The sequence below is a fragment of the Peromyscus leucopus genome, chromosome 20 (genome assembly GCF_004664715.2).
Source record: "Peromyscus leucopus breed LL Stock chromosome 20, UCI_PerLeu_2.1, whole genome shotgun sequence".
NCBI classification, from domain to species: domain Eukaryota; kingdom Metazoa; phylum Chordata; class Mammalia; order Rodentia; family Cricetidae; genus Peromyscus; species Peromyscus leucopus.
Window position 1 is genome coordinate 21924836 of NC_051080.1, and position 24217 is coordinate 21949052.

The 24217-nt window shown below is 45.8% G+C and overlaps 1 protein-coding gene across 9 annotated transcripts in view; it reads right to left on the reverse strand.

Moving 5' to 3' along the window:
* Asap1 (ArfGAP with SH3 domain, ankyrin repeat and PH domain 1) overlaps nucleotides 1-24217 on the reverse strand; it is a 311987-nt gene that overhangs the window by 265844 nt on the left and 21926 nt on the right. For all 9 annotated transcript variants that reach the window (XM_028876034.2, XM_028876031.2, XM_028876033.2 and 6 more), the window contains exon 2: nucleotides 10851-10936. In XM_028876034.2, the coding sequence (XP_028731867.1) occupies nucleotides 10851-10909 (59 nt within the window). In that variant the 5' untranslated portion in view covers nucleotides 10910-10936. The remainder of the gene's footprint in view (nucleotides 1-10850; nucleotides 10937-24217) is intronic.

Genomic DNA, 24217 nt, shown 5'->3' on the forward strand with positions numbered 1-24217 from the left:
GGCCATTTTGCTGTTGTGTAAACATCGAATTCACACAAACTCAGATGATATGGGTCAGTAACCACTGGACGTGACCTCTGGGAGCAGTCAAGAGGCATAGTAAACATGAACTGTGTAGGCCTGCTGCAGGCAGATCACTCAGGATGCTTTGATGGCAGAATGCTTTTCTTATTAATAGTAGTATACTCTAAAACAATAAAGAAGTATACTGCCGGGTGGTGGCGGCGGCGGTGCACGCCTTTAATCCCAGCACTCGGGAGGCAGAGCCAGGTGGATCTCTGTGAGTTTGAGGCCAGCCTGGACTACCAAGTGAGTCCCAGGAAAGCTACACAGAGAAACCCTGTCTCGAAAAACCAAAAAAAAAAAAAAAAAAAAAAAAAAAAAAAAAAAAAAAAGAAGTATAGTAGATAAATAAACACACAGTGCAATCTTCATTATCACTGTCTAGTGTGATGTGTATCATGGTATGTGCTGTTCCTTTACAACATCGCGTGCCCAGTACAATGACAGCCTGTGACAGTAGTTAAGTGTCCTGCTCTTACAGGACCACTGTTCCATATCTGATGTGTGCTTGCTCAGAACATTGCTATGCAATGCCTATGACTACAGCTAGCTACTTTGTATTTCACAAGATACAACAGTTGAGGAGCAGGATACTAGGATGCACTTTCCAGACTCAGTTGTATCAGAATCTCATGTAGTCGGTTCATGCAGATTCCTGGCTCCAAGCCAAACTGAAGGAACCAGAATGGCTAGAGGGAAGACACAGGGACCTCTTTTTTTTTTTTTCCTGGTTTTTGGAGACAGGGTTTCTCTGTAGCTTTGGAGCTTATCCTGGACTAGCTCTGTAGACCAGGCTGGCCTCGAACTCACAGAGACCCACCTGCCTCTGCCTCCCAAGTGCTGGGATTACAGGCGTGCACCACCACTGCCCAGTAGGGAAGCCTCTTAGTGGTGAGCTCCCCAGGTGGTTGGAGGTACACTCAAGTGTGAGAGGAGGTAGATGATGTGTCTGTTTCCTGCAGGATCCAACACAGCAGCCACTTGTATGGTTCATTTGAATTGAAATGTAAATTCATTCAAATTAAACAGACATTAAAAATGCGATTTCTCCATCCACTAGATGCCTTTTAAGGACACATGGCTTGCAGATGCAACAGACAAACATGTCTATTGTCACAGGAAATGCCGGGAAATTCCTTCCAGCCTAAGCATTCTGAGACTCTTAAGAAAGTGAAACTCAAGGACTTCACATGCTTCATGCCAAGGCACAAAACTCAGTCAACATTTACTATTTTTTTAATCTGTATTCAAGGCATAAGGGTATATAAATTATTAGCCCACTAGGATATATTATCAGCCCTATTATATTGGCTAGAAATGACCTATTTGCATATTTCTTTCCACCAACATTCCCTGAATCTCTTGAAGGCAGGAAGCATACAACAAATACTTAGGTTTGTTATTCTCTATGCCTAGGGCTTAAATAAAGGCCCAGAATTACTTAATTGGTCTAGACAACATAAGAGAAATATGAAGCTGCCCGTGCTTTGTTCTGGCTGAAAGCCTCCATACCTATGAAAATGGCTACTACCGTGAAAAGCAGAAAATTACAAGTAATGGCAATGTAGACCAGGAACAACCCTCGCCTCTGCTGGTGGAAATGGAATTGATGTAGTTGCTATGAAAAGCAGTACAGTGGCTCCTTGAGACAATTAGCATGGAATTACCATACAGCCCAGCAACTCCATTTCTGTGTATACACCCAAAAGAATCAGAAGCAGAGATTTCAACAGATATTTACACATGCTGTTTCACGGCAAAATTACTCATAATGGGTGCAAACAACCCACTGTCCATGAATGAATGAATCGTGGATAAAGAAAAGGTAACAAACACACACATACACACACACACACACACACACACACACACACACACACACACACACTGAAAGTTACTCCGCCTGAAAGGCAATTCCGACCTTGCTGCAACACTGATGAGCCTTGAAGACACTGTTTCAAGTGACATTGGTCACAAAAGAGCAAATCTTGTATAATTCTGTTGATATGAGCTACCTTGAATGCCCAGATTTATGGAGAGAAAGCAGACTGAAGGTTGCCATACACTCTGGGGGGAAGGAATGTGGACCTAGTATTTGGTGGGCCCAGAGCTGCAAAGGTCGGGAGACTTTGTCTGTCTGCTCTCTTTTGACTGTTTTGCAGTTGGGCCACCAAACCCAGGGCCTTCCACGTGCCAGGAAAGTGCTTTCCCACTGAACCACACCCCAGTCTCTGAAGTCTGGTTTTGCAAACTACAAACCTTCTGGAAATGGGGCGTGGTGATGGTTACACAACAGTGTGATTGTATTTACGACTATAGAACTATGCACTTAAAAACAAGTGATCATTTTATTATGTATACTTTACCACAATTTAAACATTTTAATAAGAATTAAAAAAAAAAGAAAAGAAAAGAAAAGAAAAGCATTCAACAGTACCAACCAGAAGAAATAAGTCAGTCTCACAGCTCTGAGATGTGAAAGAATTTTGGTTCCCTATCTGTCCTGTCATACCTTAGGTAGGTACTGGGACGGGAAGAAGACAATGCTAAGATGAGACATGGAAGTATTGTAATAACTCTAGTCTGTCATTTTCTTGACTCCTTTGCCTCTTGGAGTCTTCCCTAATGGCACTCAATTTAGCTGATCACTCAATTCCCCCCTCCAGAAAGGCCTCACATGGTGGGGGGCTCTCAGGTTATATGTCTGAGAGCCAGGTCAAGGGTATCTGTGTTTTCCCAAGGTCGTGCAAATCCATAGGATTTGTATTCCAATTCCTGTGGCAACCTGTCTCATCTTCTACCTGGATTTTCAGAGCTATGCAACATTCGCTGAGTGACAAAAAGCAAGTCCCTTTGAATAAGACATTGAATGGGGGAAAAGTATGTTCACCTGTATGATTAATTCCAATCTCTTCCTATGAAAAGTGTGCCACAGTTTAGGGCAGATGATCTGGAGTAAATGTTAGCATTTTGTGAGCACCAAATACATACCAGGTGCTGGACATGCCCTTCATAGGCTGTTGCCCATTTATTTCTCAGAGCAAGCCTATGGATGAGGACAGGACAGATTTCTATTGTCCTGTCCCCATCTGATAGAGGAGGAACAAGAGATGCAAAGGAATTAAGTCACATCCCTCAGAATAAAACTTGTCTTTACATGAAAGTCAGATATCATAATTATTCTTATATAAAAAGTGACCATCGCCGGGCGGGTGGTGCACACCTTTAATGCCAGCACTTGGGAGGCAGAGACAGGCAGATCTCTGTGAGTTCGAGGTCAGCCTGGTCCACAGAGCAAGATTCAGGACAGGCACCCAAACTACACGGAGAAACCCTGTCTCGAAAAACAGCAAAACAGTGACCATCATCTTTTTAATGCTACCTTTTCTTTTACATTGTTTCAGATCAATTTGTTTTTCATCATTTAAACTCATTATTCATTGGAGGGCAGACTTTCGGTTTGTAACTGTATCCCATTTTAAATGCTGCTGCCTCCCTCAGACATGTCTATGAGAGGCAGCTTTTCGTGTTTCTGAAAAACATGGTGATGGCCCATCCTGACCATCAGCTTAATACAATTTTGAATCAGGAGGAGATAAACTTCTGGATGTGTCTTCGAGGGAGTTTCCAGATCAGGGTTAGCTGAGGAGGAAAGGCCTGCCCTAACTATGTGCTCCAGAAGCATCACATGAGCTGAGATCCTGGACTGGACAAAGGGAGATAGTGCGCTGAGCTGCCATTCATCTCTCTGCTTCCTGACTGCTGATGCAACATGTCCACAGCCTCACACCCCCACTGCCATGCCTTCCTGCAGTGATGGACAGCGCCCTTGAATGGTGAGTGGAAATAAACCCTTCCTTTCTGAAGCTGCTTTGATTGGGGATCTTGTCATAGCAGTCAGAAAAGTAACTAATACACTTTCCTGGGGGAAGTTATGGCAATACACTTTGAGGATGAACAGCCCTACACAGTGAACTTGGGCCTTTGCTATGGAAAATGTGCTGCAGGAGCCGGGCAGATACCTCTTCTGGGAGGAATATGTCCTGGCATACCCCAGCCCAGGCACCCAGGGCTTACTATGAGCCAGGTAATCCTGCCAACATGATTTGATTCTAGCTGTTCTCACAAAGACCCCCTAGCATCAAGGGGCATATAAGATGCCCAGGGCAGACTGGCAAGGAAATGTACTTAGGCCACACAACAAGCCTATACTGTCAGTGGGGATTCGCCTCCTTGTCCAGGTCTTTACCCAGAACTCAATCACCCCACCTACTAGCCCAGGCAACAACACTGGTGACAGGCGCAAGAAGGAGGCCTCTTACCAATGGGGAATCCCACAGGAACTTCCCGGCTAATGCACAAGGGAACATCCACCAGTTGAGTTTCCTAGCTAGAAATAGGAAACATCCATTCAAGTGACCAAAGGTGTCACTCTCCAGACGTGTACCCTTTACTTGCAAACATACAACTGACGGAGGGTAAGGTCACCCAGACCCAGAGCTTCATGAAGCACTCTGGTCTATGTAATGAGCTTCATTGCCCCATTAAAGATATGCAAATCTCAACTACCAGCACTCATGAATGTGACCATTCATTTGAAAACAGGACCTATAAGCTGGTCATGCTGGCATTCACCTGTAATTCTAACACCTGGAAAGTACAACCAGGACGATCAGGAGTTCAAGACTAAACGTCAGCTCCATAACAAATTCAGGGGCTGCCTGGGCTAATGAGACCCTATCTCAAAAACAAACAAACAAACACAAGAAAATAGGATCTTTGCAGGTATAATGAGATATACATTTAAGTGAGGTCACAGAGATGCAGACAGTCCCTAAGTCTAGTATGACTGGAGTTCTTACAGGAAAGGGGAAAAGAAAACACACATTGCAGAAACAGGTAGCATGATTGACAGCCCAGAAGTACCAAGAATAGACAGCAAATACAGAAGTTGTGGGTGAGGTGAGGAGGGCATCTACCTGCAGACTTGCCTAGTATGTGTAAGGCCCTGGGTTCCTTAGCCCCAGGAACAATCAAAACAGGAACAAGATCCCATGTAGAAGTAGAACCATGTCTATGGTACTAAGATCCTTGAGAAAACAGGGCTAAGTACACACACACACACACACACACACACACACACACACACACACACACCCCTAGACACAACATGGAAGCAGACAGGGAATTTTGTTGTGGAAGGAAGAGGACCATTGTGAAGAGGGAGGAGGAGGAATAAGGGGGGGGGTAGTAGTGGAGTATGAACGTGAGCAAGATATAAGGAGATCTGAATATATACATGAAAATGTCATCAGGAAACCCATCATTATGCACATTAACAAAAAACATTAATTTTAAAAATAAACCTAAAAAGAAAAGAAAATGTAGCCATCTGTAGAGTGAATACATCTTTTAAAACAACGACTGAATGTGAATGACGCTCACAAAGGCCTGGCCATCAGAGCTTCTCACTTATTTCCAGGGCTCTGTACAGGACCCAGCATGCTGCATCATTTCCTTACTTTCTCGAAGGAAGGGAAGGAAGGGATGGAATGAGGGAGGGAGGGAAGAAGGGAGGGAGGGGTGAATGGGAGGGATGAAGAGATGGAAGGAGTGATGGGGATAGGAAGAGAGGGAGGGAAGGAGGGATGGAGGGAGGAAGGGAGGGAAGGAGGGATGGATGGGAAGGATAGAGGGGTATAGGGAGGGAGGGATGTAAGGAAGGATGGATGGAGAGGAAGGAATGGAAGGAGGGATGAATGGAAGAAAGGAGGGAAAGAGGGAGGGAGGGAGGGAGGGAGCGAGGGAGGGAGGAGGGAGGGACAGGATAATATTTGCCAGACTCTCAGTTTGGGGAGAACCCTCCAGCTTGAACCTGCATAACTGAAGCACTGACAGAGCTGGAAAGTAGCCGCAGGAATTTTAGGCTAACTTCAATTATAACAAAAGGTCTTTCACAATGGCACTTAAAAACTGTTTTTCTATCATGCATTTCTTTTTCTTTCACATCCAGACCCCTAAGGCATCCTGACCCTTTTGGCTATGCTAGAAATGCAGAGTTGAGAGGTTAGCCTTCTGTGTTTGGCTTCTGGGACACGTTTCCTGTCCATGTGCAGCCCACATTCCTGACCCCTGCCCTATGGCCAGAAAGGGACATCAGCTGGATGCAGGGAAATTCAATTTGGGCTAACAGCCGGCAGCATGATAATGACGGAGTATGCCTTGACATTTGGAAAGCAGAGGCTTTTCCCATGGCTTGGCTTAGGAGGGCTGCGGGCTCAAGTTAGATCATTTGTACATATGAAGGAAAAACCTGAAAACAATGCCAGCTGGTTCCCAAATCCGACTTAACAGCCATGGGCTGTTTCCCTGCCTTCCTGGTGTTATGCATGGCGTCAAAAAGAAATGGTGCTTATCATGTCCCCCCATACTCCAGGGCACGGCACCTGCACTGCTGTGGATTATGATTTCCTCATTCACATTGCCTTGACTCACAGTGTGGGAACCTCCATTCCTGGTCTTTCCTTTCCCTCCACTGAATTCACAGCTCCAGTGTGGCCTGCTGCTTGGAGGGCCAGGCAGCTCATAACTGTGACAGTGACAGGCAAGACAAGAAGAGCTGACCCCTTCTTAGTATTTGCTGGCAGAGGTGGTGAACAGTTTTATATGGCTGAATGTGGGCTACCTAGAGCTGGATTGCCCACTAATGTGGGAACATTTCCCTATCAATCACTCAGTGGAGTGGTTAGGCTGGCTTCCAGACCCATCCCGTGGCCCCAGGGCATCCCATACAGAAGCTAATCTAAGGGTCTTGTGGTGTTCCCCTCTTCAAGATGGAGTACCACAGGACAGGCTGTTTCATCTGCATGGACCCTGCATTCCAGTGTCCAGCACCTAAGAAATAGGCAATGGATTGTCCCTTCAGTGAAAGAACAAAGGAACTGAGTGATAGAAATGCAAGTCTTTGGATTACAGTTCAGAACACGGGCTTTGCAATCAGCAGGGTGTGACATCACTCATGTTCTACCACTTGCCAGCTATGGCACATGCGTGTGTGTGTGTGTGTGTGTGTGTGTGTGTGTGTGTGTGTGTGTGCAGGTACACACATATGTATGTGCATGTCTATGGAGGCCAGAGGGTCATGTTGGGAGTCTTCCTCAATCTTTCTCCACCTAATTTTTGATGCAAGTCCCTCACTAAACCTGGAACTCAATGATTTAGGTAGACTGGCCAGCAAACTAGGGATCTTTCTGCCTCCTGAGCACTGGGTTACAGACACGTACTACCACTCTTGGCTTTTCCCCCCACCGCCCAAGGCTTCAGGGGCTTGCATTCAGATCCTCATGGTTACACAGTACATACTTTACCAACTAAGTATCGCTCTACCCCTAAAGGACACGTTTTTTTCTGAAGTCTAAGATAAACACACAGAACCCTCTCTGTCTTGAGTAGCACAGTCGGGGAATCTGACATGCAAAGAAGCCAGCACCCACGACGTCAGGAAAGAGATCAGCAGAACCTCGGAAGCCCATCACATCTGCTCCCTTTCAGCTACCGTATGACTCTCATCTTCAAGATGGAGGGAAGCACTTAGACTCAAAGGCAGGGAGTGGTATGTCAGTGATTATTACATGGTATTAACAGTAGCACGGCATCAGGCAGCGGAAGGCATGGAGGCAGGAGTCACAGCATGACCTGAAGCTTTAAGACTAGCAGAGGCTGTGGGAATGCAAACAGTGGAAGCAGTAGTAGCAGTAGACGCTGCAGCAGCTGCAGCAACAGCAGCAGCAGCAGCACTAACAGTGGTAATAGAGAGGGAGAGGCAGGAGAAGGCAGGCATGGGTGGTGGAGGAGGCAATGGGTCAAAGTCGCAGTCAGGGTCAAAGCTGAGGCAGCATGCATGGCACACCGGGTACTGGGGCGGGGGCTTTGCCTGGGCTCATCCACTGCTCACAAGAACACTTCATGGAGCTGTATGGAATGGGTTTTCACAGCTGAAAATCCTGAGGCTCAGAAGGGTTAGCAGATTTTCAAGGTCACTTGACTAGTGTCCCGCAATTAGAACTCCAGCAGTCTGGCTACAAAGCTTATCTTCGTAATAGCATTCACTCAGTGAGTAGTAGCATGCCTAAAGAACATAGATGGTGAGCATATTCTCACTGCATAATGATTGTATTTTAACCCAGTCTTTTTTTTTTTTTTCTTTCTTTCTTTTTGGCAACTAAGTGTAGCCAGAGGATTAAATTTTGGTCAACAAGATATATGCAGAAGCACTACATACCCTGTGTAATGTGTGTATGTACATGAGTGTTCACATGTATGGGCAGGATCAAGCGCGCGTGCACGTGTGCACATGAGCGTGTGTGTGTGTGTGTGTGTGTGTGTGTGTGTGTGTGTGTGTGTGTGAGAGAGAGAGAGAGAGAGAGAGAGAGAGAGAGAGAGAGAGAGAGAGAGAGAGAGATTGATTTAATGTCAGGAATCCTTCTTCAAGCCTTATTCATTAAGAGTTTCTCATTGAACCGAACTAACCAAGTGGTTAGTCTTGGTAATCAGCTTACTCCAAGGATCCTGTCTCCATTTACCAAGGCTAGAATTACCAGCAGGGCACCACACTGACCTACCATTCACCTGAGTTCTAGGATCTGAATTCTAATCCTGAGGCTTGCGCAGCAAGTGCTTTAACTGTGGACTCAACTCCCAGCTCCTACTTCCTATATTTTTAAAGTCAAGGGTCTCTTAGGGTTTATGTCATTCATAGCAAAACCTAATTCCAATAATGCGTTGAGTTCTGACAACTACAGTACAATCCATATGCCCTAAAAAGATACCTACAAAATCAGTGCCACTTTGTATGGTATTCTTGACTTCAAAAACAAAACCTAATAATAAAACATAACAGGATTTGAAAAACCTTGTAATAGACGAACTATGAAAGCAGACATGTATAGATAGCCTTGCTGCCCTGGAGACAGTTTCTTGTCACCTCATGTCTGGATCACATCAAAAGCCTCAGTTTGGTTCCCCTCTCACTTCTCCCACCCACCCATTCAGTATTTGTGTGTGTGCGCATGCGTGCATGTGTGTGTTGTGTGTGTGTGTTAAGCATGTTCACGGATTCACCTGCAGATGCCACAGCTTTATGCCCAGACATCTTCCTCAATGACTTCTGCACATTATGCTTAAGACATGTTCTCTTAATGAATCTGGCTTACGGTTGCCTATACTGGCTGGCTGGAAAGCTTCAAGACTTCACCTGTCTCCACCTCCCCACCCCCCACCTCTACGTGCTGGAGTTACAAACTCACAGTCCCTTGGCCCTGCCCAGCTCTTGCATGGGTACTGGAGATCTGAATTTGGGTCCTCATCCTTACACAGCAAGCCTTCTACTAACTGAGCCACCTCCCTAGCTCCCTCTTCAGAAGACTTCCGCTTAGCCAACCATCTTTAAAATTTGTTTTCCGCCTGAAAATGAGATAATCACTGCATTCTGTGTACCTACCATATCCAAACACTCAATGGCATAACTTTTCTAACCTGTGCCAAAAAAATCTGAAACATAAAGATTTAATCACACACACACACACACACCCCTTTCCTAGATAAGAGAGCAGAAGTAAGAGATAAGGTCAATGGCTCCGCTGAGATCACACAAATCTGAACCGGGCCAGGAATCAGCCACGCCCTCCAGCACTAGCATGCATTCATCACACTACACTGATTTCCAGGCAACACCAGCCACAGCAGATGAACCTGTGCCAGTCAACCCTCATGATTCTGCAGATTTCATGGGGCCTCTTCCCTGAGCAGTCAGATTTCTAATTGACCCCGGAAGTTAAACTTCTCAGCCTCTCCTGTATCTGCCCCAATTTTAGGACTCAGTATTCCCAGCTGCCAAATGGGGTAAACCTACTTTCATGAAGGGATGGTGCAGAAGATCTGGGGGATAGGGCCAGAGAAAAATGACTTCAAATTCAGCTAGGAGAGTTATTTACCAACGCAGCAGTCATTCCTACGCAGCAGTTCAGATGGGCGGACAGGATGCAGTCATCTCCAATGAACTTCAGCTGACTAAAGTAGCACCCACAGTAATTCCTGAGCACGTCCTGATACATCCCTCCATCTCACCCTGCCCCACCCTGTGCACTTCCTTAGGATTAAAAGTCAGCAGGTAATGAATGTGATAGAAAACTGTGTGAAAGGGCTGCCAATGTAGTTCAGTTGGCAGACTGCTCGCCTAGCACGTATAAAGCCCAGGTTCCCTCCCCTGCACCCATAAACCAGGAGTGGTGGTGCACACCCGCAATCTCTGCACTGAGGGGGAGAAGGAAGATCAGAAGTTCAAGGCCAACCTCAGCTACATGGTACAGTCAAAACCAGCCTGGGGCTACATGAGATCCTGTCTCAACAAGAAAAGACGGTCAAGATGGCTCAGTAGATAAGAGTTATTTGCTACTGAGTCTGAGAACATATGTTGGATCCCAAGAACCTACGTGATGGAAGAGAGAAAACCAACTCCCAAAACTTGTCCTCTGACTTCCGCATGTATGCCATAAAACACACATGCACAAACAAATAAGTGTAAAACAGAAACAAAACAAAAAAAAGAGAGAGAGAGAGAAAGAAAAATTTCGTATGTCCATCATGCCACAAATACCAAAAGAGCAGTGGGCACATTTCCAGTATGCTGTTTCTAACCCGCCCTGCTCTTGCTTTTTAGCCAGTGTTGCTGGCTGAGCCCCCAAAGCATCAACGTGTTTCCCAGACATGGTGGGCCAGGGACCACTCACCGATTCCATAGTGAATCTCTTGAGGAAAAACTGGAGAGCCGGGAGGCCGAAGATCTCATGTCTCAGCCGTCACATCCGAAAACGACCTGAATCGTGTGGGGAGAAAAGGGGACACAGTCAGCCAGGGTGGCTGGGCAAGAAAACCTGCACCCAACCAACAGAGGTGGGGCCCTCATTAGGAGAGCTCTGGCTCCCCAGGGTGGCCAGTCAGCGTGTGAGGGTGTACAGCTAGCACATGTCACTCCCCACAGTGGGGCTGACACCTCCATCAGAGCAGCTCCGTGCAAGACTATTCAGGAACTTTCTTGCCTTCTATTTCTGGCTCAGCCTTAGAGAGCAATTTACAAGTCATTAACTTCTCTAGGCCCAGGCTCCTTAAACATGAACTAACGGTGTGTGGCAGGTATGATGGACAGACAGACAGACAGACACATGCAGCTATGTGCTTACTGGAAAGCAGAGAAACCTGTCCCAGGAAGAAAGCAGATGGAGATGAACCTACATATTTCAGGACAGCCCCTGTGAACCTGGGAAATGATTTTAATTAATGCATGCATACCAAAGCTTAATTAATTGCTGAGTTCAATGAATGCAAGAAGTCTGGAGTGAAAGACATTGCATAAGGAAGTAGCTTCACTATCTGGAAGATAGAGAGGAAAGAGAGGTGGGTTTGTAAACTACCATGAGCCATGGGGCCTGCTTGGTGCCTCTCCAGGGATTTCTAGTTCAGAGTGATACCTCCATCCAAGACCAGAAACTCTAGACCCTACCATCACCCTCAACCCTGTATCCGATCCATCCCCCAAGTCATGTCTACCTTACTTCTTAAACACCTATCCACTCAGCTGTCTCTGTCTCCTCTGATGCCCTGGACCAAGTTCCCAGTATTCTCATCAGGACCACTGCAACTGACCTAACCTCAGTACTAAATCATGTCTCCCATGATGAAATCAAGGGAAGTGTAGCATGACATCCACATATCCATCACCCAGCCCAGTCAGCATCAAGCAGTGTTGACAGCATCAAACTCGCGCCCACTCTTCAATTTCCTAGTAGCCAAACATGTCATTTGTCTTTTATAATCCATATCCAAACAGGACTCACATCCATTTTTTTTAAAGGTTTCAATTATGTGTATATGAGTGTGTCTATGTGATATGTGCACATGAATGCATGTGCTTGCAGAGTCCAATCCAAAAGAAGACAATGGATCCCCTGGAAGAGGAGTAATAGGTTGTTGTGAGCTGCCAGATGTAGAAGTTGGGAAATGAACTTAGGTCCTCTGCTACAGCAGTAAGTGCTCTTAACTGCTGAGCCACCTCTCCAGTCCCAAGACTCTGTCTCATAAACAAGTTGATGTGCAAGATAAAATTTATAAAAATCTAATGGTGTCATCTCTCACCTCTCCACCCCCAGCTAACCATCTTTCAATGGCTTCTTGGTACTCTAGGACAAAAGCTATTTAAATGTAGGCCGTCCCTATGGGGGAGGGGAGGGAAAAATCGAGCAACAGTAAGTTTCTGAACACCTAACTCCCAAAAGTGAATTCAAAATCAAGTGCATGATGAAGCTGGGGTGCTTTTGAGTACTCTCGGCCTTGTTTCATTGTATGAATTTCTTTACCCTGAGCTCTGATCATGCTGCAAACATACTTTGCACTGTGCAAGCCCTCACACTGATGAAGGCTGCTTAAAACACCTCAGCTCACATTTGAGGCCACTGTATGCTCTGAATTACAGTGCTCTTATGGAGTGGTTTGATTATGGAAAACAAGGACTTGCACTGTTTTCCTACAGTCATGTCTCAGTATCGAGACATTAAATCAGTCTGTCTTTGGAACTGTCCTGTAATCAGAATGTTTGGTTTTGGAAAAACGTGCTCAAATTGCTGACTTGAGTTTCATAGAACAGCTTACGTGAACTTTTGACTTAGGATCAGGACAAAATGTCCAACGATTTCTGAAACAGCCTTAAATACACTTCTATTTTGTACTATGTATCTGTGAGAAGCACCATTCTTTGAGCTGATGATTATAAAACTGAAATATGGATCAGCTCTGAAAAACACTGAAGATGCTCTGTGTCTTTCAATCTCAAGTATTCTGCCAGAACTTTAATTTGTGTAAAAATAAACAAGTACATCTATCTCATTAGTGTACATAATTGACTTCCTCTTTAATAAAAGGTTTCATTTGTATACATGCTTTATAAGCTTCTATAACAGAGGTTGCTTTAAAATTGTTCAAGTGAAAGAGGGTCAGGGATGGGCAAAGTTTAAGAAGCCCCGCTCCATGAGAAGAATGTAAATCACTAATGCAATGCTCGCCCGTCTTGTTGGCCTCAGTTTGCCACCAAGTCTGACAATCTGAATTCTGGGGACCCACATGGGAAGAGTAAAACCAATTCTCACAAGTTGTCCTCTGACTTCCACATGCATGTAAAAATGGCACGTTAAGTGCAGATATACAAAAATAAATGAAGAAATGTATGCATTTTTAAGACTAACTAGACATGCGAATATGAATTTATGAACGCCAGTTCAGAGCATGAACACGAGTTAGGGGAAAAAAATGAAACCCTGCACACAGACAGCACCACTAGGATGGCAATTGACACAGCTGTTCTTGCCGAGTTTCCACCTGCCTGGCGACAACTTGACCCCCACAAAAGCCCTGAGGACAAAAGTCCTCTTTATAGAAGAGAAAATCTAGACCAAGAAACAAAAAATACTGTTCTTGAGACAGCACATGGAAGAACCAGATTCTGGATCCAGGCTCAAAAGCTTGGACCGAGAATGTAGTTCGATTGGTAGAGTGCTTGCCTCACATGCACAGAACACTGGGTTTGATCTTTAGTGCCACATAAATCATGCACACCTATTATCCCAGTACTATGAGGACAGAGGCAGAGGCAGGAGGATCAGAAAGTTCAAGGTCACCCCAGGCTGCATAAGGAAGTTGAGGCTAGTCTGAGATACATGAGACCCTGTTTAAAAAAAAAAAAAATGATAATAATAATAAAATAAATAAACAAACTGTAGCCATACATCTTGTGCATAAAAATGTCTTCCACATGTTGCTACACGAGTCATGGTCCACTCACCTACCTCAGCCTTAACCTTTGATGGGTTCTCAGACCCCACGTTCATCAGTTAGCCTCACAGGCTCTCAGGTCCTTCTCTGTGAAATGAGGCCATAATTCTAGCCTAGCCTACATCAGTACACACTATGAATCTTCAGAGAGCTGTGTGTGAAAGAGCTGTGTGAGGTGTGACACTCTGCTGCCTTGATGATGACATCCTAAGATGAGGTCAGCATCCGTACAAGGCTAAGATGTCTTCCACGGTGCTCTAAGCTAAGCACACACATTAAGACTACTTTATCCTCTGAGACTGATTTTGTTTCAGAGGATATTTCTTTCCAGAGGGATCAGGAAAACTACTAAGACATAAAACAAAGACCATTTATTATCATAACACTTGAAGATAAAAACTGCTTTAATTTTAAGGCTGTTCCCCCCAACACACACACTAGCTTTTATAAAGGTGAGATAAATAATACATTTCAATTGAAATGATTTTCTTAGAGACTGAGAACCACAAATAAGTTTAAAAAAATCATACTATTTAACAAATTGGTAGGTTTTTAAAAAGATCTTCTAATGTGTATGTGTATATGCACCTGCATGAATTTATGTGCACCACATGCATGCTTGTGCCCACAGAGGTCAGAAGAGGGCATCGGATCCCTTGGAACTAGAGTTACAAGCAGTTGCAAGCTGCTTGATGTAGGTGGTGGGAACTGAACTTGGGTCTTCTGGAAGAGCACTAAGCATTCTTAACCACTGAGCTATCTCTCCAGCCCCAAAATTGGGATGGTAGTATTTTTGATTGACATTTATTCATTGTATACACACACACACACACACACACACACACACACACACAGGTTCATGTGTTGAACATTTGAACCTAGGCTGTGGGCAATGTTGCAGAGGGTGGTAGAACCTTTAGAAGATGGGGCCTAATTGGAGAAAGTAGGTTGCTGCAGACATGGTTTTGAAGCTCATACTTAATCCCAGGACTTCCTTTCTTCCTCTCTGTTTCCTGTCCATCATGAGGTGCAGAAACTTCTCTGCCACAATGCTCTGCTTGAGTACAGAGGATCAAGCGACCAGGAGCCGAGCCCTCTGAAAACATGAACCAAAATAAATCCTCCAGTCCTTGAGCTGTTTATACCAAGTATTCTGTCATAGACACAACCTAAGTAATTAATGGTTATAGTATTTATAGTAATTACAAATATACTCTCTCCAGTGCCAAACCTCACAGACGAGCTGAGTTTTATTTCATGGGCACCTCACAGACATTGAATTCACATCCTTTCAGAAAGGATGTTATGAGCTCTGGAGTCATCTGCAGCTGGCTACAGCTCAGACAATTGCTTCCTCTCGTAAAACCATGTCAGACACTTTTCCTATTTACCAACATGATTTTTCCTGTTCAGTGGGAGCTGTACTTAGACAAAACCAGGGGCCTAGAGAAAATACACCAAACATACTGTTGTGCTATTATTCCTTTCCATCTCCTAGCTGCTCAACTCGTTTCTTCAGGGTGAAGCTCCACCCCTTCTAGAAAGCATTCCCAGAATTTCCTAGCCCCATAGTTTACCCATTTCTGAGCTCTTGTGGCATCAATAATAATGGGAACGACCCCTCAATGAGCAGTGTGATGGTCAATCTCATGTGTCAGCTTGAATTGACTAAGAGCTGCCCAGGCAGCTGTAAAAACATTGGATGTGGATGTGTCTGCTGAGGGTGTTTCTGGGGTGAGTGGGCCTCATCCAGTCTGTTCAAGGGCCTGAACGAAGCAAAAAGCAGGAGTGAATTTGCTCTCCACTAGAACTGAACTCCATCTTCTTCTGTCTTTGAAGACCGGGATCCCTTGTTCTTAGGCCTCCTGATTCAGGTTAGGACCAACACCTTAGGTCTCCTGGTCCTCAGGCTTCCAGACTCAAACTGAACCCCATCACTGACCTTCTTGGCTTACCAGCTTGCAGATGGCAGATCATGAGACCTCTCAGCCTCATTAAAGGACAGTGCACCCTGCTGCAAGCAGCACCTGCCTCTCTCTTCTGTCTACCCACAAAAGGCAAGCTTAGGGGTAGCCAGGGAGCAGCTCCAAGATAAAGCCCTCAGACCAGGATGAGTAGATACGAGGGAAGAAACACACAGCGCCCTCAACACGGAGAGACCCCTAGAAGAACAAGGCACAGCACGGTGAGCGTCCCTCTACTGGGGACCACAGCTTCTCTATCTCTCTGCTTCACGCCTTCATCTTTCATATTTATAGTCACACATTTCCTCTGCCTTTGGCCTCAAGAAGCACACACCTCGAGAAGTATGATGACAGTTATGATGCAGTGTTGTTAGGGGGGAAAGGATCATGAAGTGTGAGAATTGCCTGTGTAGGGCAGATGTGTGGCTGAGGAGACGGAGGCCCCATCCTTCACTGAGGTGCTTGGCTGAGGTTTAGGCACGGTTAGATTAGGTCTGTGAAAGAAGAATGTTAATTTCGTGTTTAATCTTTTATGTAGGTACTCCTCAAGGGTTGTTTATTTTCTTTTCTTTTTCTTCTTCATTATTATTATTATTATTATTATTATTATTATTATTATTATTTATGACTGAAGCTGTCAGTTGCAGGGAGTCCCTGGCTTGATTGATAGCTGTCAATCTTCCTTTATTGCTGGCTGCAGTGTCATCTACTTAGGGCAGAACGGGTGAAACTGCTCCGGGCTGAGCAAGAGCATCGGTTAGATCAGAAGCACTAGTGTTTTCCCCACTCTCCCTGTGTCCTGCAAGGCTGTGACTGACATGGATGCCACTCCTGTAGGCCTGTCGGGGGCAGGGGCAGCTAAACTTCAGCCCCACTGTTTTCCCAGGAACCACAAAAGCTGTCCAAACAGACACTCCCTTGATAGTTCCTGGAGCTTTCATTGAGACAGCTGAGGGAGCTTTAAATGCCTTGTGACTGTTCAGGGACACCGAGACAGTGACAGATACCCAGATAAGACCTTGAACCAGCCAGCCCCAGATGCCCCAGGGAGACTCTGTTCCAGTCACAGGAACTATCACAACTGTCATGGCGGCTGTTCCAACCTGGCTTCGCTCTGGGAGATGCTGACTGTCACAGAAACTCCAGGCACCATTCAACGACTGAAGGAGACTTGGCTTTGTAATGACAGCTTCCAATGACTCACTGTGGTCCCACCACAGCCATCCACCATCCTCACAACAGTCTTCAATCTGGCAGGGAGGTGCCCCCGCCCAGGACATCTAGGGCTTATGTACAATTGTTTACAAGAAAGCAGCGATCCTGAGATCAGTCCAGTGGAGTATCCTTCTGTTTACTTCCCTATGTTGCCTCTACTCCTGTTGCAGTCCAAAATCTAATAAGGCCTCCTTGACGGTTTTATTGCCTACTTGTGGTCTTTACCACATGAAGGGCAGGCTAAGCTGATAGCATGAAGAACAGACAGCTCCCAGGGTTACCAGCCCCAAGCATACCTGTAGCAGCAGCTGAATAGTTCCAGAAGGTGGGGGCATGGACTGTGAAGAGTGGAAAGTACAGAAGAAATCCAGAAAGCCACCAAAAATTAGTGTCTCCCTCTCCCAAGGAACTGTAACATTATGAGCTGAGGGTTCCAACAGTCAAAGCTCCAAGCCATAGTACGACCTTCTGAGTGCTAGGTAGTTACTGTACTTGAAACTCAGCACTATAACATGGAATGCATGGGGTCCAGCCAAGGTAGGCTTAGAGATGCTGACACTAAGGGAGAGCTGCTATCTAAACAGAGCAAATGACCCATAGCCAATAGGTGATGGAACAAATAACTGTCACTATGGTGACAACCCCAAAATAGAAAGGACACCTGCAGCCCAGAGTCCTGACTTAGCAGCTTGTCATAAAGATCAGCAACATGGACATATTTCATATGCCTGCTCATCCTGTTGGGTGTGTCCAGTGACCCCTGTCCCAGTGACAGACAGAGAGGATGCTACTTCCAAGGCCTGCAAGTCACCTTCCAGGAATAACACCTCAGTGTCCCAGGCTCCACTCAGTCCAAGGATGGGGAAAACAGTGTGGGAAGAACGGGCACGGGAATTTTTAGTTTGTCTGGAAGCCTTGTGGCTGAGTGCTTCCTTGAAGCATTCAAGTCTCGTGTCAGCTCCTCTGCCACCTGCCATCAAGAGTCCTCACCAAGCCCAGGGCACCGAGAAGCATCTTTCTTGCTCCATCTTCAGGAGACAACAATAACCCACACAACCTAAATAACAATTGCTCTTTTTTTAAAAAAAAAAATAACAAAGCCAGCATGTGTTGCGTGGCAAGTATGTGTATCACACAACAAAAATGAACTTCTTTAATTTCATAACAACTTGAGAGCAGGCATTGTTGCTCCATCTCATGGGGAAAGGAATGGGCTAAGACAGGATGAGCATCTTGCGAGAGTTTTTATGACTAACAAATGAAACTTGGTGTCCTGGTTAGCTGACAACCTGACACAGCCCAGAATCATCCAAGAGGAGAGTCCCCACTGGGGAGCCTCCCAGGTCAGACTGGCTTGTGGGTAATGTCCGTGAGGGATTATCATGATTGTTAATGGATGTAGGAGGGCCCAGCCCACTGTGGGCAGAACCATTCCCTGGACAAGTGGCCTTAAAACTACATAAGAAAGCTATCTGAGTATAAGCCAACCATGGAGCTGGCTCCATGGTTCCTGTTGCACTTCCTTCTCTGTGAAGTGAGTTGCCTAATCAGAGGTTAATCAGAGGTAGTGCTGTGCGGAAGAGCAAGCAGGCCTTCAAGTTCTTGCCTCAACTCCTTTCAACAAAGAATGGCGATCTAAAAATTGTAAGGTGACTTTTGTCAGAGTGTTTTTATCACGACAACAGAAATTAAAACTAGAATACCTACATATGTCTAAATCCTTTCTTTCCCTTAGATCTCACGGCCCTTTCAGAGCAGGCTAGGCCTCGGGAGAGATGACTCTTGTACGCATCCCCCACTTGGGATGTTAGAAGTGAAAAAGAACTTTCAAGAAGCTAGCCAGACCAGCCTCACTCATGTTCATGCCTCATCCCATCAGCAGCCACCACCCTGCCACCCAGCCACACAGCCACCCGGCCACACAGCCTCATAGTCACCCAGCCACCCAGTCACACAGCCACACAGCCACACAGTCTCACACAACCACCCAGCCACCCAGTGACACGGTCACATAGCCACACAGCCACCCGGCCACCCGGCCACCCGGTCACATAGCTACACAGCCACCCAGTCACACAGTCACACAGTCACCCGGCCACCTAGTCACATAGCCACCCAGCCACCCAGCTACCCAGGCACACAGCCACACAGCCAACCAGGCACACAGCCACACAGTCACATAGCCACACAGCCACACAGTCACCCAGGCACATAGCCACCCAGCCACCAGGCCACTTGGCCACCCAGTCACATAGCCACCCAACCACACAGCCACACAGCCAGTCAGGCACACAGCCACCCAGCCACACAGCCACACAGCTTAGCTATGTTCTTCTCAATCATCTCATTTCCTCCCTCTGCGGTGGTCATATTTTCACAGGTTAGCACGTCTGACACAGAAAGTGTATTCCTGTCAATGCGTTTCAACTCCTGCTTTCTCTGCCAGCACTGTTAGGACATCAATAATGCATCTTGGAATCAAAGAAATCCCAGAATCAAAAGAAACAACGTACGTCTAAGTAACATTCAAATACCATCTACTGAAAGCCGAGCACAGACCTCACAGGACTGTCAATGTGAGAAACAAGGAGCCAAATCCCTCCTTCAGATATCCCAATGAATCCTTCTGAGCACACCTGGTCCCCCATGAAAACTCACCCACATAGCCTCTAGTCTAGCTGTAGCTCATACATCCTAGGCTTGGCATCCTTGCATATCTGCGGGGCGAATGAGAAAAGAATCCCAACCCCTCATCCCGACTGTTCACATATAACATGCAAATGAGTACCCGTCACACTGGAAAAACATGGACTAGACATCTGATTATCTTTTCTTTTGCCAGATCCATTCATTCCTACAATAGGTGGCGGATATTAACAAGGTACTGAGCCAAGCGGGGCACTGTCTTCTGGTGCAAATCACGTGGGTGAATAGCCGTGGGCACCTACAAAAGGAGAAGTTGCTATAAAGCAGAAAAATGATGCAAATGACTGGATGGAGTGGCTTCATGGAGCTAGAGGATGGCAGCATCATGTTTTGAGGTGGAACAGGAGGCTATCAGACAGACGGAAAGGAAGCGGAAATTCTAACATGTTAAGTGCAAGGCCACAGACTACGGAAACTGCTCATTGTGGAAATGTGTGTTGCTCTATCTGGCAGTGTTGCTACATCCAGAAGTGTAAGGCAGTATCTGTACGTTATTTCAAGGCACTAAGTCTATTTCCATCTACAGCTGTGACCAGATGCAAATGCGAAGGTTTGCATTATGGAGGCTCTCGACCTGAAAGTTAAGTGACATGGAAGGACGAGGCTTTGCACTCTGGGAACTGATGGACCGGAGTCCTGCCTCTTCCCTTGCTGGCCTCAGCTTAAGCTTCTCGCCTTTCTGAACCCAGGTATTCTAATTTTTAAAGCTTGCTTGCATAATAAAAGTAGCCTCAAGCCAGGCATGGTACCTCTACACCCAGCACTTGGGAAGGAGAAGAATGAGGATCAGAAGTAGAAAGTCATGGCTATGTAGCCAGTTTGAGGGTAGCCTGGATACAGGAAACCTTGTCTCAAAAAATAATCAATAAATAAAGCCACATCCAGCCTCACCTAGCCAATTCCTCAGCTGATCTAGTTTCCTCAAACTGGAAGCCTCTGTGTCCTCATCCAAATGAATCTCAGCTGAACTGCTGCTCAAAAGCCTAAAAGATTAAAAAGCCTCTAGTTTCTGGTCTTCACACCTTATATACCTTTCTGCTTCCTGCCATCACTTCCTGGGATTAAAGGCGTGTGTCTTTCCCAAACAAAACATGAGACCTCAAGTGCTGGGATTAAAGGTGTGTGTCACCATGCCTGGCTATTTCCAGTGTGGTCTTGAACTCACAGAGATCCAAATGGATCTCTGCCTCTGGAATGCTGGGGATTAAAGGCATGTGCTACCACTGCCTAGCTCTATGTTTAAAATAGTGATTATTTTGTTCTATGATCCCTAGATAAGTTTATTAGGGTGCACAATATATTGGGGGACATAATATCACCACAAGTAACTTTAGGGGAGTTCTGTGAATTAGACCTTCTAGCAAAACATGGGTAACTGATGCTTCTCTTGACCGTTTTTTTTTTGGGGGGGGGGCTCTCTAGTCACAAACCAGTACAAACTTGGTCTTCCAGGGGTAAGCCAAGACAGGTGAACTACTTCACATGCTGTTTTAAAGTTTCTTGATAGTACATCAGAATGTTCTAGTGCTGCAGCTAGGACTACTGTCCATTTTCGTAGCCCTAAGAATGCCTGCTGCATAGCAGGTAGTCAAAAGCACCTATTATGACCAGAATACATTCTCTGAATCAATTAAAATGGGGTGGGGCAGAAATACATCTGCATGAACTGTCAAAATGGGAAGGTTGGAATACCTTTTATATTTCAAGCAATCACTATCTTTCTATCTGTAGATATATATCTATATGTATATATCTCTATCATCTATCTATCTTTCTATCTGTAGATATATATCTATATGTATTTATCTCTATCATCTATCTATCTGTAGATCTATATGTATATATCTCTATCATCTATCTATCTATCTATCTATCTATCTATCTATCTATCTATCTATCTATGCACCCGCACATGCAAGTAGCCTTGCATGCTACTCTCTCCAGCTAGACAGGAAACCCAGGGACAAATTATCTTCTTGCCATACTTAGGGAAGCAATGTGAGCCAGGAGCACCAGGACCAGGCAGCTCAATCTTTAAACACCTCTCTGAAAAATCTGTTTCTCAGAAATGTTGCTGCCTGTCAACAGAAGAGGTTTTCTCAGTTTCAATAATGGCATTATCTTAGATTCTTTGCTTTTAATGAGGTTTTTAATACTTCCCATCTCAACAGCTGTTTGTCTCCAAGTGTAATGGGGTGGGTAACACAGTGACAGGATACAGAGCTGGATGTGCTGACTCAACTATTCCCTGAGCCATTCGGGGTCACCTACACAGGAGGACAAGCTGTGGACTTCAGGGTGTTCCATTGAATGGAAGGCTTTTGGAAAAGCTCTCAGGTGAGCAAGACATTTATGAGTAAAGCCATTCATTATTCCTCCCCTCCTTCCTTTCCAGAGAAACCTTCAGAGAACAAGAAGACCCTGCAGCCAGGATCGTACCTGGCCCAGTAGATGTTTGGTGAATTCATGAATTAATAAACCAAACAAATACTTCATGCCAAGACTTCCCCAGCAGAGTCCAACTCCTCGTTGCCAAAGGATTAGTAACACGTTATCAGGACATTGGTCCCTGTAAGCCTCTTGCTTGGCAGTTGTGTGTAGTGTGGGATGCCATGACAGGGCCCCATCTTCTAGAACCTGCTGCAAACCAAAGTGCTCTTAGATATTAACCTAGTCTCCTCACTTTCCCTAAGATCTTATCACCAATGACAAAGAATTAAAAGGATCTAATCAAGGAAGAAGTATTAGCCCCCTGAGGGTCAACATATATGGTCTTGGCTACCAGCTAAGGAAGGGTTACTAGCTCCTTGGGATCTCATGTGCCAGCAGAGAAGCAAGGATCAGTCAGGCCATCTACACCTCACAAGCACTATGAGGATTCCTGTAACAGAAAGCACTTCAGAGACATAGCTGGCATGTTAGCATCTTAGCAGCCTGGCTTGACAGGTACTCCAATCTCACAAAAATCTTGAATGACTATGACTCAAGTGCATCACTACCTGGCAAAATGGAAGAAACTGGACTGGAAATGTAGCCCAGTTAGTTAAGTACTTGGCTCAGCATTCATGGGAATGGGAGAGAGAGGGGAGAGAGACGGGAGAGAGAGAGAGAGAGAGAGAGAGAGAGAGAGAGAGAGAGAGAGAGAGAGAGAGCATACCAAAACCAAAGGCCACCAATTGCAGGACAAGCATGGACAGATGCATATACACCCTAACATGAAGTGCAAAGAAAGGTACACAGCTGTGGCAGGGCCCTTCCCTATGGCCAGCTGCAGAAAAGCAGCTGGGTAGTTTCCAGATTCCCCGAGGGGCCCTGACTGAGGACTTCATGTGCTGGATCAGGACATTCCAGCGTCAGCCTGCTTCCTCTGCAGAGCCGTTTCCCTGGCTCAATCTGGCAGGAGATACAGGCTGGAAGAACTGCCCTTCCTCGCCCCTCCCACCTCCATGCTGGGACTGCTGTGAAAAGGAGTGGCCTGGCCAGAAGACCTGGAAGCCCGGTGGCTTACCTAGACATCTCTTGGAAGATAGAATCAGCAAGCATTACCTTATTGGAAAAAAGATGTGGAATTTACAGACTGACAAAGCTGACCCATAGGAAGCAGGAAAGAATGGAGTTTCAGCCATGGCTCCATTCCAGAGCTCTTGGGATGTAGTCAGGGGGAAAAAATCTCTCTCTCTCTCTCTCTCTCTCTCTCTCTCTCTCTCTCTCTCTCTCTCTCTCTCTCTCTCTCTCTCTCTGCATGTGTGTGCTCGCGTATGCGCTCTTCAGAAGACAGAGAAGAGTTTTCTGGCAAGCTTGCCTCAAGTGGGCTACTGGCCTGTGGGCAATACCCAAACACAGCACCACAGCCCCAGGGAGAGGAAGCCTCTCTCATCAGGCAGATCTAGTAAAAGCTAGCATCTGAATGCACATCCAGTCTGGAACTTTCTTTGCAGCAGCATTGAGTTATCTATTCCATGTGTGTCCAGACAGTGCATGGTACCGGCTTAGAGAGGGAAAAGAAAATTTACCCAAAAGAAAGTAGGAGAGAGGAGCGAGGGGAGAGAGCGAAAGAGAAAAAGAATTCTCTCTCAGTGGTATAGAAGTTGTTTTAGAAAGGATGTGCTCTGTGTGTCTCTCAGGTGGCAATGATAAAACAGGCATTATCCTACCCGGCTGTAGCCAATTTCACAACCAACTTCAGGGAAGAGGCCAACACACCACAGCAGCCCTTAGCTGACCTCAGAACTACAGAGGGGCTCCCTACCCCTAGTAGCAAAAGGCTATAGCCAACAAGGAACCCCAACAGTAGATGGGCGGGGGGGGGGGGCGTCCTGAAGATCATCTTTCAGTCTCAGCTCTGCCCAGGGCCACACCATTGAGCCTTTGCCTTTTTGAGATTCTGCCAG